General features: G+C 62.4%; 1 protein-coding gene across 1 annotated transcript; it reads left to right on the forward strand.

The window, feature by feature from the left end:
- The first annotated feature begins 2082 nt into the window (after positions 1–2082).
- SHISA8 (shisa family member 8) lies at positions 2083–12715 on the forward strand. The gene is given in 5 exon segments (XM_054849785.1): positions 2083–3020; positions 11012–11136; positions 11231–11371; positions 11931–12103; positions 12106–12715. Coding segments are annotated over 5 exon segments (1131 nt in total). The 5' UTR covers positions 2083–2472; the 3' UTR covers positions 12250–12715.
- The last annotated feature ends 91 nt before the right edge of the window (positions 12716–12806 follow it).

The following is a 12806-nucleotide window of genomic DNA, read 5'->3' on the forward strand; positions in this document are numbered from 1 at the left end:
TTCGCTAAGCCTGCTAAACAGCTTGCTAAAGCCTCCGGGTCCCGGGGGCAGCTCTGCTCGCACACAAGTCGGGAGCGATCACCCAGCATCTGGGAAATGATTGCTGGCATTACCTGGGCAGACAGCAAACTTTGCTTGCGCAGCTTCTCTCAAGGCCAATGCTGCTGTTGGCTATTAGTGCTAACGACCCCCATGCCTGCAACTTCCAGCCGATGGGGCCTTTCATCAGAGAACCCCTCTGAGATTTGGGGAAAGCATGGCTTTTGGAGATGCATGGTTTTCTTCTGCCTCACTGACTTTTTATCTCTTTCGGGAAGCTCTGGAGGCTACAAGCTACCTTACCTAATGGATCTCTATTAGGTTGTGGCACTGGGGGCCGATCGGATGTGTCCTGGGCTCCAGCTGCTCTCCTTATCCATGTTTTCAATGACTTTGGCTTTTGCCAGCCTCCAGATGGGAAGCAGCCAGGGGTCTGCAGGGCTTGGGCTCGGTGTCTGGGGAGAAGATATTTTATCCCCTAAATCCCTCCTGCAGCAACACACGGCAGCATTTCACCCTTGCTGGGGCGGGGGGGGGGATGTGTGTGCATGTGTTCTTTTGCAAAGCTCTGGCCCGAAACTTCACATTGCCATGATGCTCAGAGAGGAGGATGATGGCACGTTTCATCCCCCCATGCGGCGCATGGCTCAGCATTCTCCCACCCAAGCAGCTTGCGATGGCCAGCTCTGGACCCACGTGCCCACAGGAAGCTGCCCAAGACCCCAGCCGGGGCGGTTGTCTCTTCAGGAGGTCCTTGTCAGTGTGAGACTGTCAGCCTACCACCTGCGGTGGGGCAGGTAAGGGATGTGTCCTGGGGACAGGCTGGTCCATCCATGGGGCTTCTGTGTTGGCCAAAAGAAGGGACCCACCAGAGGGAGTGGAACCTCCCTGACCCATTTAATCCCACCTTCATCATTACAATGTCTTTTTGTATCACCACTTACCTGGGGGCTGGGGTCTCCCGTACTGGCACTGTGCAGCCCAGAGGCAGCCCCGTCCCCCAGGTTAGGGTACCGACAGGGCAAGGCAGGATGAGGCAGTACCCAGCCTCTCTCCCCCAGACCACGGAGGGAACAATTTGCCACAGGAGACAGTGGTGATGCTGGATTTGCTGCCCTTCCCTGGGGCAGGATGCAGGACTGTCTGGAGAGGATGAGGCTGCAGCCACAGCTCCCACATGTCGCTGCCCCTCGCCCCAGCCACATGGCTGCAAAACATGCCAGTGCTGGGCGAGGGGATCGACGGTGCCTCAGTTTCCCCCACCCTGCTCTTGCTACAACAGTTGCAGAGCACAGAAAGCAAATCCCACGCTTCTGGGGAGAGGACCTGGCAGTGAGAATTAACACCATCTTTATGGGTGGCAGCAGCCAGAGAGCAGAGCAGTGGGTGCACATCACCCTGAGAGGTCCAGACTTTGAAGCCCAAACAAGGGGCTGGCCAGTGGCTTGCTAAAAATCATCGTGGCTCTGGGGAGGATGCGTTTCTGGGGGTGTCCCAGTAGCCCCCCTGTGCTCATCTCCCTTTGGGGGATGCTCTGACGCTCACTCGAGGCCAAAGCTGCTGCTCTCCCCCCTTCCCTGCGTGGGGCCCAGCTGTGGGGCTGCAGGAGAGCACCCCACCGCCCTGGGGGCTGCATCCTCCCCCCCACCCTCCCAGCACACACCCGCCCTGCACCCAAGGGTGCCAGGCTGTCACCCCGCAGCTCCTGCCCGGGAGGGTGGGGGTGTCGCTGCGGGGGTGGGGGTGTTGCTTAGGGGGCAGGCGGGCAGCGTGAGGCCGATGCCACGCGTGCCCGGCCGCCGGCGGCGGCAGCCCGACGGGGAGGGCGGGCGTCCTGCCGCCCGGTGGCGGCGGGGAGCCTGGCAGAGGACTCGTTGAAAGACCTTCTCCGGTTTCCTCGGGAGGCTGTCAGGCGGCGGGGGAGCCGAGCCCCCCGCGCCTCGCTGGCCGCGCCGGCTCCCTCCCCCCGCCCTCCTCCTCCTCCTCCTTCTTTTCCTCCTCCTGCTCCTCCCGCCCTGGTGCGAAGGGCTTTCGCTGCTTTTCCCTTTTCTTTCCTCGCCTCTCTCCTCCGCGGAGCGCGGTGCCGGGAGGCGCGGGCAGAGCCGCGGGGATGGGGCGGCCGCCGGCCCCCAGCCCGCCCGCCCGCTCCCGCCGCCCGCCGCCGCGTCCCCTCCCCGGCCGGCGGGAAGCGGCGGCTCTCCCCCGCCGCCCGCCTCGCCTCCTGCTCTGAATTTCTGCCCGTCGGCCGATCTGGGGAGAGGCGGGGAGGGGGTACGTCCCCTCACACTTTTCCCCCTCCCCACTTTTTTTTTCCCCCCCTTTTTTGCCTGGCCCCCATCACCCCCGCCCCAGCCCGTTTCTCCGCCGCGGGGTCTCTTCGGTGGCCATGCGGCCGGTCCTGGGCGAGCGGCTCTAATTCGCCCCCTCTCCCGGATGGCCCCCCGGAGCCGCGGGCGGATGGAGCCGAGCTACGTCGTGGGTATCTGCTGCCTGGTGCTGCTGGAGCCGGGCCGGGTGTGGAGCGGCGAGCCCAGCACCGGGGGGCCCGGTGAGAGCGGGAACGGCAGCCAGGCACCGGCGGCGGAGACCACGGCCCCCGCGCCCACCGGGGCGGCACCACCCGGGGGAGACCGCTGCCGCGGTTACTACGACGTGATGGGGCAGTGGGACCCGCCGTTCAACTGCAACGCCGGCATCTACCAGTACTGCTGCGGGACCTGCGGGTACCGGTTCTGCTGCCAGTTCAAGCCTGGGCGGCTGGACCAGAGCGGCTGCTCCAACTACGACACCCCCAACTGGGTCAACACGGGCCAGCCGCCCGCCCGGGTGGATGAGACCCCCGAGGACCCCACTCGCGACAAGACCAACATGATCGTCTACATCATCTGCGGCGTGGTGGCCATCATGGTGCTGGTGGGCATCTTCACCAAGCTGGGCCTGGAGAAGGCACAGGGTCCCCAGACGGAGATGACTGTCTCCAGGTAAAGTGGTCCGGTCCCCCCACCAGCCCCACTCGGTCCCCCCATGGGTGGTTGCCCATGTCCTGAGCCCCTTGTGTAGGGTGAGCCCCTGCTTCATCCTGGGGCTGCTAAGAGGATGACGTGATCCCCAAAACTCCTGTTCTGGCATGCTGAGATACTGGAGGGGGGGAGGTTGGCTGCAGACCTCCAACCTCGCCTGGCAGGGAGGGTTGCCAGCCAGGACAGCCTCTGTGAGAAGGGGGTGCTTGTACATTCTCAAAATGACCTACTCCGTCCCTTGAGGTGGCCTGTCCCTGGCTCAGGAGAACCATCCCCACCAGCCAGTGGGGTAGGTGAAATTGCATCTACAGGACGTGGCTTCCCCTCCCCAAAACCTGTGGTTCCCCTTGTGTGAGGGAGGCGAGACTGGGTCTGACTGCATGGGGTGACTTGGGACTGCGGTCCCCTTGGGCTCAGCCTCGCTGGCAGCGCGGGAGGGAGAGGAGATGGTAAAGACAGCTCCGCCGTGGCTGCTGCGCCTCCTCGGTGTCCATGTCCGTGTCTGTGTCCATGCGCATAGGTGTGCACGGGTGCCACTGGGGTGGGACATTGGCCTTGCAGGGGGATACTGGGCTGCACGTCGCCCGGGGCTCAGCTTCCAGCGCAAAGTTGGGCAGCCTTCTGCCAGCCCCCCACTCCGTGCAGCTCCAGCCCCTGGCGTTTTGGCCCCCTCCGGGGCTGTGCATGGGGCCAGCGGGGGGGGAGGTCAGAGTGTCAAACACACCTCGGCATCATGGACCCCCTGCGCCTCCCGCCGCTCCTGCCCAGCTCCCGTGGCCGTCGGTGCATGTTCCCCCCTCCCTCCTGCACCAGGTACACACTTCTCACCCCGTTCCTGTCCACCCCCCTGCCCCGTGCCACACAGCCCCCCCCTTCTCCTAGCACTGAGGTGTCACGAGTGACCCGGCCTCAGCCCTGCAGGGCGCACCGCTGGCGTCCCCAGGGGCAGTGGGGTTGTGTGCCCAACGCTGGGGTGCATGGGGCAGGCAGGAGGGGCAGGTGACCCCCCCCGGCCTGGGGTGGGGAGAGACAGGGCCAGGCAGGGTGGGGCAGGATGTACAGGCAAGGCCAGGCAAGGGAGGGCAGTGCTGGTGGCCCCAGTGCCAGCCGCAGCTCTGCTGCTTTGCTTTCCCCTCGGCGTCACGTTGTACAGCTCCTCCGCTTAGGTGGGTTTTTCCTCTCCCTCCTTTCTTTTCTTTTCATTTCTTTTTTTTTTTTTTTTTTTTTTTTTTTACTTTTCTTAACCGATCACATTCAATGAGTTTAACACTTTGGAGCGGCTGCCGACAGCTCCAACCTCCTCGGCACAGCTCTGCCCCTGCGGCTCTGACTCAGAGCTGTCCCTCCTTGGCCTCCCCCCGGCACACATGCGATGCACATGTGTGTGCACACGTGTGTGCGCGCGCACACACACACACACACAGGGGTAGCCAAACTGGGGCAGGTTCACTAAGGTGGTTGTGCCGTGACCATGCCATGGCTGCCCCGAATTGAAGGGGGAGGGATGGAGAGGGGACCCAGCGAGGGCTGCAGGGGCAGAGCCAAATCCTGCACCTCGCTGAGCAGTGGTGTGCATCCTCTACTTCGCATCTTCCCAGTGAGGACATCGAGCCTGGCAATAAACCCATTTTTATGCCATTTTGTTCAGGGATTTTAGCTTTAAAAAAAAAAAAAAAAGCAGGGCCAGAGGAAATTATTTCACCAGGATGACTGGGGAGCTGCTCTGATTGCACCCCCAGCACAGGGACCCTCTCTCCCTCCTTTGGGGCGCCCACCTTCCCCTGCCCGCTTGGGGCTTGGGCAGCCACTGGGTGCTGTACCCCAACCGCAGACCTGCTGCACCCCATCCCAGACCCACCCCACTCCTTGCACCCACCCCAGGGAGTAGAGGCTGACCCCCCCTGCTTAGAAGAGGACTGCATCCAGGCACAGATGGGGGTCGCAGGGCCCTCCTGAGCCACGTGAAGCAGTTTTGGGGGGATCCATGCTGCGGCCCCCCCTGTGGCCGGGAGCCTGGCCAGGTGCCACTGTGCACCCACGCCTCCCCCTCGTGTCGCCTGAGGAAGTGTTGGCACCTTGACAGGATCAATACGGCCTCCGCCAGCCTCCCTGCCTCCTGACTCCCCTTCTACTCGCCCGCTGCTGTGTCTTTCTTTGCTCTGCCCCCCCTCCTGGGAAGGAGATGCTACGCTTGGGGAGAGGTCAGTACCCCGGGACGCCCAGACCCGGGTCCTCATCTCCTGCCGGCAGGTCTTGCCTTCTCCCATCACCAGCTGCCGTCAGGACTGCTGCCACTTGTCGGGGGGGGGGGGGTAGGGGGGAGGGTGTGTTTTCTGCAGGTAGCCTCAGTTCTGTGCTGCTGGAGCCATGTGTTACTCCATGTCCCCCCTCCCTCTCACTCATGCATGTCCAAACTTTCCCAATGAGTTTGGGCAGATCAGTGCCTTTTCTCCCTGAAGCCGCAGATCTTTCAGGCACTGGCATACAGACTGGGAAAAGGTGAATTTTCCTCGCCCTGAAATCAGAAGGGCACCTCCATCGCTGCAGAAGCCAGGAGAGGTCTTGCCGTCTCCCATGCCCCATGTCCTTCTGTATAAGCCACACAGAACCCTCTGGTTCCGTGGGGACAGTGACTGTCGGGGAGCACCTCTGCTGCCTGGCGAGCCAAGGCAGGGCGGGAGTGGTGTATCGGGTACAGAGCCCCAGGCGCCGGGCAAGGCACCAGCCTGGCACAGCCTCCAGGGATGGAGACCGTGCCAGGGACTGGGTACGCAGCACAGGCATCCAAAAAGGGATGCTGTCACCTCCATCCCGCTGTGTGCCTGGTTGGCCCGGGCAATATGTTTCACCTCGGTGCTGCTGAGAGAGTGAGACTATTTCTAGCTGCCTCACCCCTGTAGCCACATGCAGCCCAAGGCATGGGCAGTGCCACCTCACTTCCCTCCCGGCGCCTCAGGTAGGAGCTTCTCATTTGCTCCTCGGGCACCGCATCATGGCCCTGGGCCAGCTCCCTGTTGCACGGCCGGCTTGGTTTCCATTCCCATCCCTTCCTCCTGCCAGGGTTTTTCCGCTCCTGGGGAGCGCTGCCTGCTGCCCTGGGATGGCTCCCGCCACCGCTGCTTGCAGGCTTCCTGCTTGGCGGGGGGAGATCAACCACTTCTGCACCTCTAGAAGTCGTTTGTCATGATCCTGGTCCTGGTCTGAGCCCAGGAAGAGCAACCAGGCACAGAAACCCCACCAGCTCCTCCCAGATGGAGACACCTGAGCCTTTGTCCAGCTTGTCCTGAGACCTCCAACACAGCTTCTCCTCCCAGCTTTGGCTGCTGGTCCAGCCAGGGGAGTGGGCACCCGAGTGGCTGTGGCTACCTGGTGTGTCCCCCCCCTCCCCATCTGTCTTCCTCTCGCAGGGCCTTATGGCGGTTCCCACAAGCCCCTCTCCTTCCTGCTCGGCTCATGCTTGGCACCCATCCCCGGCACTCGCTCAGCCTGGCCAAACCCCGCGTTGAGTCAGGAACACCTGCCCGTGTTTTTCTTCAGGACCCGGATCTCCGGGGACGTCAGGTCCCTGGGGGCCGCCGGGATCTGGCTGCGCCTGTCGCACGAGAGCAGGCAGACGCTCTGCAGACCTCTCCGCAAAACCCTCCTGGAGGGGATTTGTGGGTTATGGCTCGGGTTGCCCATAGGGTGAACATCCCTATGGGAAGAGTTGGGTGAGGAGCAGCCTCCTGGGGGACAGTGGGGATGCTGGAGAGGGGCAAAACAGCCAGCGGGAGCAGGTGCCCTGGCAGCCGCAGCAGCCGAGTCCCCCCAAGCTGGCTTTTTGCTCTCTGGGTCCCTGCGGACTGTTTGGGGTCCTGAAACCCAGCCCCGCTGCGCGTCCGACCACATCGGGTGCTTCTCTGGCAACACCCCAGTCCACGGCCATGCCTGCAGTCGATGCCCACAGTAGCAGGTGGTGGCAAAGACCTAGAAAAGGTGTTTGCAGGCAGCACAGTGAGTCGTCACGTGCTGCCCCAGCTCCCCAGGGGACGAGAGCGAAATGACCCGGCTCCAGCACGGAGGGAGACCTGTACCCCTGTCCCTGGATGTAAGATCCAGCCAGGCAGGTTCATCCACCACCCAATGCTTTGCCCAAGCTCCATCAACCCCCCGCTGCAACTCAAGTTTTGCAAAGACACCTTGCTACCCCCAAGCCTTCCTGCGCATCCCTGCGTGTCCCAGTCCCAGCAGGTGGGTGTCCCACAGCGCCCGTGCAGCTCACTTGCACAGATGGGCACCCCTTGCCCCAAGCAGATGCTCTGTAAGCCATAGGAAATGTCCCCCCCCTCCAGGAGGCAACGGTGACACTCTCATTGGGCTTGGAGGCAGCATGGCCGGCTGGGGTGCCAGCCCACCCGCAGCCACGGTGTGCCGTGTGTCTCCTCCGCCACCTCGCCTCTGCTCCAAACCTCACCACTGTGCTCAGCCGGCAGCTGCCACCTTCTGCGTCCCCTTCAAGAGTTTGCTCAAGCTTGGGGAAATGTCACTTTATTCGTCACTTCATCATCTCTCCTTCGGTGGCAGCACTCCTGTCTCCTCCCATTGCTCCCTGTCCCCTTGCCCAGGGCTTGCAGCCGCTTTCCCATTGGGCTTGTTGGACATGTGGCTTGGGCCTCCCAAAAGCAGGTCAGCCCCCAGGCTGGGGTGCTCTGCCAGGCCCTGGGTCCTGCTCCCACACAAGCACCTCCATTTCATGCACTGGCAGCTCCCCTGGGGATGGCTCGGGAGCACCGAGCGCTGCGTGCCAGCTCCTGCCATGGAGCTGTCAGCCTCCATTGTCACTGCTCCCCAATCTGCCTCTTCGTTTGGTCTCAGGGCTCGCACCAGGCTGGTTTGGGGGACCTTGGTTGCACCCATTGGCACAACCAAGGCTTGCCATGGAGGTAGCTGCACAGCTGTGTGGGTGAGGTGGTGCTCGGGCAAGCCAGGCTGGGAGCAGGATCCTGCCCCAGCAACCTTCACACGTGGCCTCATGCACTTGGCGTCCATGGCCACGGTGGTGGATGGAGACATCACTGGTGCTGCTCGTTAATGTTTTTGTTGCAGATGAACAGTGCAGGTTTAAAGCTGCATCTGCCTTGTGTTCCCCACCTCAAGCTGCACCCTGGAGCCCTCTCAGTGCCTCAGAGACCACCGGGTGACCTAGGGAGATGTGGCCTGACCTTCCCCAAGCCCCCCAGCCTGGGGACCAGGCTGGGGCTCATAAAACCCCCAAAATCACATATGGTCAGACAGCAGCTCCTCAGCACGGTGTCACCCTCCAGGTCCCCCTCCCCTGCACCGCACCGCTTGGGGATGGCGACAGGGAGGGGGGTGCAGCCCTGGCTGGCGGCACAGCTCGTGGTGCAAGGAGGGGGGTCAGCCTGGTTGTTGATGGTGCTGAGGGCTCATGGATGCTTCCCACCTTAGCAAAATTGCTCGTTAAGAGCTGCTCACGCCATTGTTGTTAACTGTTATCATCCACACACCCCAGGCAGTCGGCACAGAGGGCAGGCTTATGAGAAAGAGCACTGATGGCTTTATCTGGAGAGGAAAAGTCACAGATAAAGGATTGCTCAAGCTTCATAAATAGACCTGAGGGGAAAAAAAAATAAAAAATAGGTCAAATTGCATTGAACTTCCTGGCGAAATAAGCCTGTTTGAGCGCTGGGCCCTGGGGACAGGCGAGAGCAGGCAGTGAGTGGCCAGTGGGGAAGGGGCTGGTGAGCAATGGACCCTGGGGAAGATGGGAGCTGACAGGGCAGCAGCTCCCCAGATTGACAGCCCACATCCACGGCCTCGGGTGACCTGCCTCCCCCCCCCCCTGCCCTGCGTGGGCACAGCCTGCCACCCACCCAGGCCTGTGCCCATAGCCTCTCTGGGTGCAACACCTGTGGCCAAAGGAGCTTGGTTGGACCTAGAGCTGGGGTCAGTCAGCTGCAGGAGGGCTCCTGGGGAGGTGCGGGGTTTGAATAGCTTCAGGATGGAGGTGCACCAGCCTCCCCAGGCAGCCTGGTCCAGCGTTTGACCACTCTTGCAGGGAAAAAAGGTTGTTTCTTCTGTTTAAACAGAATTTCCTGTGTTTTGGTTTGCACCCATCGCTTCTCGTCAGCCTAGTGCCATCCTTGTTGCACCCTTCCTTCAGATATTCACATACATTGATAAGATCCCCCTGAGCCTTCTCTTCTCCAGGCTGAACAGTCCCAGCTCTCTCAGCTTCTCCTCATGGGAAAGATGCTCCTGTCCATCATCTTTGTGGCCCTTTGCTGGACTCTTCAGTACGTCCATGTCTCTCCTGTACTGGGGAGCCCAGAGTTGGAGCCAGCACTCCAGGTGTGGTCTCACCTGTGCCGAGCAGAGGGGAAGGATCACCTCCCTCAGACCTGCTGGCCATGCTTTGCCTAATGCAGCCCAGGAGACCATTCGCTGTCTTTGCCCCAAGGGCACATTGCTGGCTCATGGTCAACTTGGTGTCCACCAGGATCCCCAGGTCCTTTTCCTCCAAGCCAGTCAGCCGCCAGTACATACTGGTGCTGGGGTTGTTCCTCCCTCATTTCCCTTTGTTCAGCTTCATGAAGGTCCCGTTGGCCCATTTAGAGATTAAGGGATCCCAAGGGGGTTGTTACCCAAGGCTCCCCAAGAACGATGTGAAATGAACCCAAAGGGCAAGCAACCCTCCCTTGTACCTTTGTTCTTGCCATCACCATGTGATGTTCACTGGATCCAAACTGGGAGGGAAAATGTCCCAGGAACAGCCCTCATGGCGCCCCGAACATCTGCACCCCTGGGCATAACGCATTGCTCGCCCCGTTGTTCTTGCTGCCTTCCCCAGCAATTCCCCGCAACGGGTTCACTGGGCTTTTGAGCACTCTGGAGCCATGAGCTGACACATCCACCAAGTCAGGATTATTCCCCCCTTCCTCTCCAATTTGCATTTATGCATGTTGAATTTAATCTGCTGTTTTATCGTCCAGCCACTTGCTAACCGTGAGCTCCTGCCACAGCTCCCGATGTGCGTCTGTGAGCCACCCAGAGCCTTTGAGGCACGAGGTGTGCTGACGGCGAGCTGGGGATTAGGGAGCCAAAAAAAGCCCCGAGTGGACACCCCTGAGCCCTTGCAGTCACACAGGGCTGGTCTCTGCAGGGAGAATGGCAGGTGTCCTCTGCCACAAAGCCCTGCACCAGCAGGAGCACCTCGTCCTGCCCTGGGACTTGCCGCTGAAGGCTGCAACCCTGCTCCGGCACCACCAGCGTGCCCCACTCTGGCACCGCCAGCATGCCCTGCTCCTGCACTGCCGGTGTGCCGCGGTGGGACTGCAGCATCTCTGTCCATGAATGTTAAACGAAATAGGGCTTTATCTTATGTAATGGTGTTTAATGTTTAATGCTGTTACTTATAAGGAAGGTGTTACACACGGACAGCGCGGGCACCAGAGGCCACCGCTAGTTCATCCTCCTCCCTGAAGAGGTGCAAGCAGCCTCTCTAATCCCTTCCTTGGGGTCTTCTCCACTTTGAAAGGACTCAAGTGGAGGTGTTGCCTCCTCTCCCCCCTTTCCCCCAGGCTCTTGCCCCGGGGGAGCATCCCTGAGGCGTTGCTCCAGCTGCCGTCAGTTTGGGTTCCTCCAGCTCGGTTGGTCATACCCTTGCAGCCCACTCTGAGCCATGCGTCCCCCTCACCGCCCTCACCCGCTGACACTCCCGGCCCTGGGAGGGCTCAGCCCCAGCCAGACCCAATTCACTGCTGGGGGGGGGCTCACCTGCCCCGGTGCAAAAGCTGGGTTGTGAGTCTGGGTGTGCTCCTTGCTCCCAGCGGCCATTTCCTAGCCCCAGGCTGCCCGGCTCTGCCTCCGAAGAGGGGAGTTCAGGGCTGGGGCGCGTTGGTGGGGCCAGGGGAGCAGGGTATTGCTCTAACAGCCCTTTGCCCCCTCCCCAGGACCCTGACGGACCTACTGAAGCAGCCGGGCCACGGCCCCTCCGAGCATGCGGATGGTCTCATGGTGGGTGTGCAGGTCCCGCTGGGCGAGGGGCTTGCCCGGGGGCCACCCAGGAACAGCACAGGTAAGGGAAAAATAAGCACCCTTGGGTGAATAAAGGCAATGGGAGGGCACTGCCTGTGGCTGAGCCCCCCGCCCGCTGGCCTCTGCCTCCCCAGACAAGCCGCCCTTGAACAACGCGGTGGCCATTGCCCCCCCGCTGGGGCGGCCCCACGGCCACGGCAAGCGCCTGCCACTGGCCACCAGCCTGGCCCTGCCAGCCCCTGCCTACGCCGCCTACGCCACGCTGAAGGCTGGAGGTGAGTGCCGCTGCCCGTGGGCCGGGATGGCAGCCGGGGGGATGCGCCTGACGGACCCTGCAGGCGGGTGGGGAAGGGCGGGGGGCTCACAGAGGGCCATGGGCAGGACGAGCACCCCAGGGCTCCCAGGGCAGCTGCTTCATGGCAGGGGGTCTGCGGCTCTCCTGCCCCACCGGCCCGCTGCACTGCCCAGCCAATCAGCACCCAGAATCCCACATGGGCCCACTGCACTCTTCAGCCAATCAGAGCTCAGGATCCCCCACAGACCCACTGCACTCTCCACCCAATCAGCATCTACAATCCCACACAGACCTGCAGCACTGCCCACCCAATCAGAGCTCAGACTCCCCCATGGACACTACACTGCCCAGCCAATTAGTGCCCAGGATCTCCCAAAACCCTACAGCACCCCCACCCAATCAGTGGCCAGCATCCCCTGCTGCACTCCCCAGCCAATCCCTGGCCAAGATCCCCCCACTCCCCAGCCAATCAGCACCCAAAATCCCTCCTGCAGGCTGTGTCCCTGCAGGGGGGTGACACCATGCCGCTGTCCCCACAGAGAGCGCCCCCGAGGACTTCTACAGGCATTTTGGGGGGCCAGAGGTGCCCCCCGCCAGCACCCTGCCCTTCCCGCCCACCGAAGCCCCAGCGCTGCCCGAGGGCTGCCCCCCACCCAAGGCCAAGGGCCCCAAGCTGCCAGGGGGCCCAGCCTTCCCGGGGGGCTGGGAGGGCCCCCCCCCCCCCGCGGCCCCCGCCGGCCCGGTCTGGCCACCCTGCGCCCTGAGGGGCCACCTGAGGCCTTCAGCCCCGCCGCCCCGCTCTACGGCCAGCCCCACCGGCACCTCGCCACCAAGAGCAAGACTGAGGTCACTGTCTGACGGCCGGCACCATCGTGGCTGACAGCCTCCCCTGGGCGTGGCCCACCAGAGCAAAGCATCATAGGTCCTACGCAAACAACGACGGCTGGTCATAGCGGGAGACATGCAGTCCTTCCTCCACCGGGGATCAGAGCTGTCAGCTGCACCTCACCGCTGAAGAGGCCAGGCCGTCCCTCTCATCTGGACAATGAGTTTCAGCTGTTCTCAGCCCACCCCAGGAAAAGGCTGAGCCAGGGGCACATTGCTGGAGTGGGCTGCTGCTCAGGGGTTGGGAGCCAATGCCGGACAGACTGCAGCCCCCAGGGATGGGGGGACACATCCTGCTGGGGCCTGGCACCCCCACTAGCCCCCGGGACCAGGCAGGGGAAGAGCAACGGACTCAAAGCACCATCCCAGCGCTGCCAGCAGAACCCGAGCAGCCTCTTTCCCTCCCCAGCCTCCCCTTCCCCACTGCCCCAGTCTCCACCTTGTCAATAAATAATACATTAAACTATATGGCCTTGATATGGATTGGCTGGGGAACCTCACGCTGCTCCCAAAACTCCAGCCCCTTCTCC

The sequence above is a fragment of the Grus americana genome, chromosome 1 (genome assembly GCF_028858705.1).
Source record: "Grus americana isolate bGruAme1 chromosome 1, bGruAme1.mat, whole genome shotgun sequence".
Taxonomy (NCBI): domain Eukaryota; kingdom Metazoa; phylum Chordata; class Aves; order Gruiformes; family Gruidae; genus Grus; species Grus americana.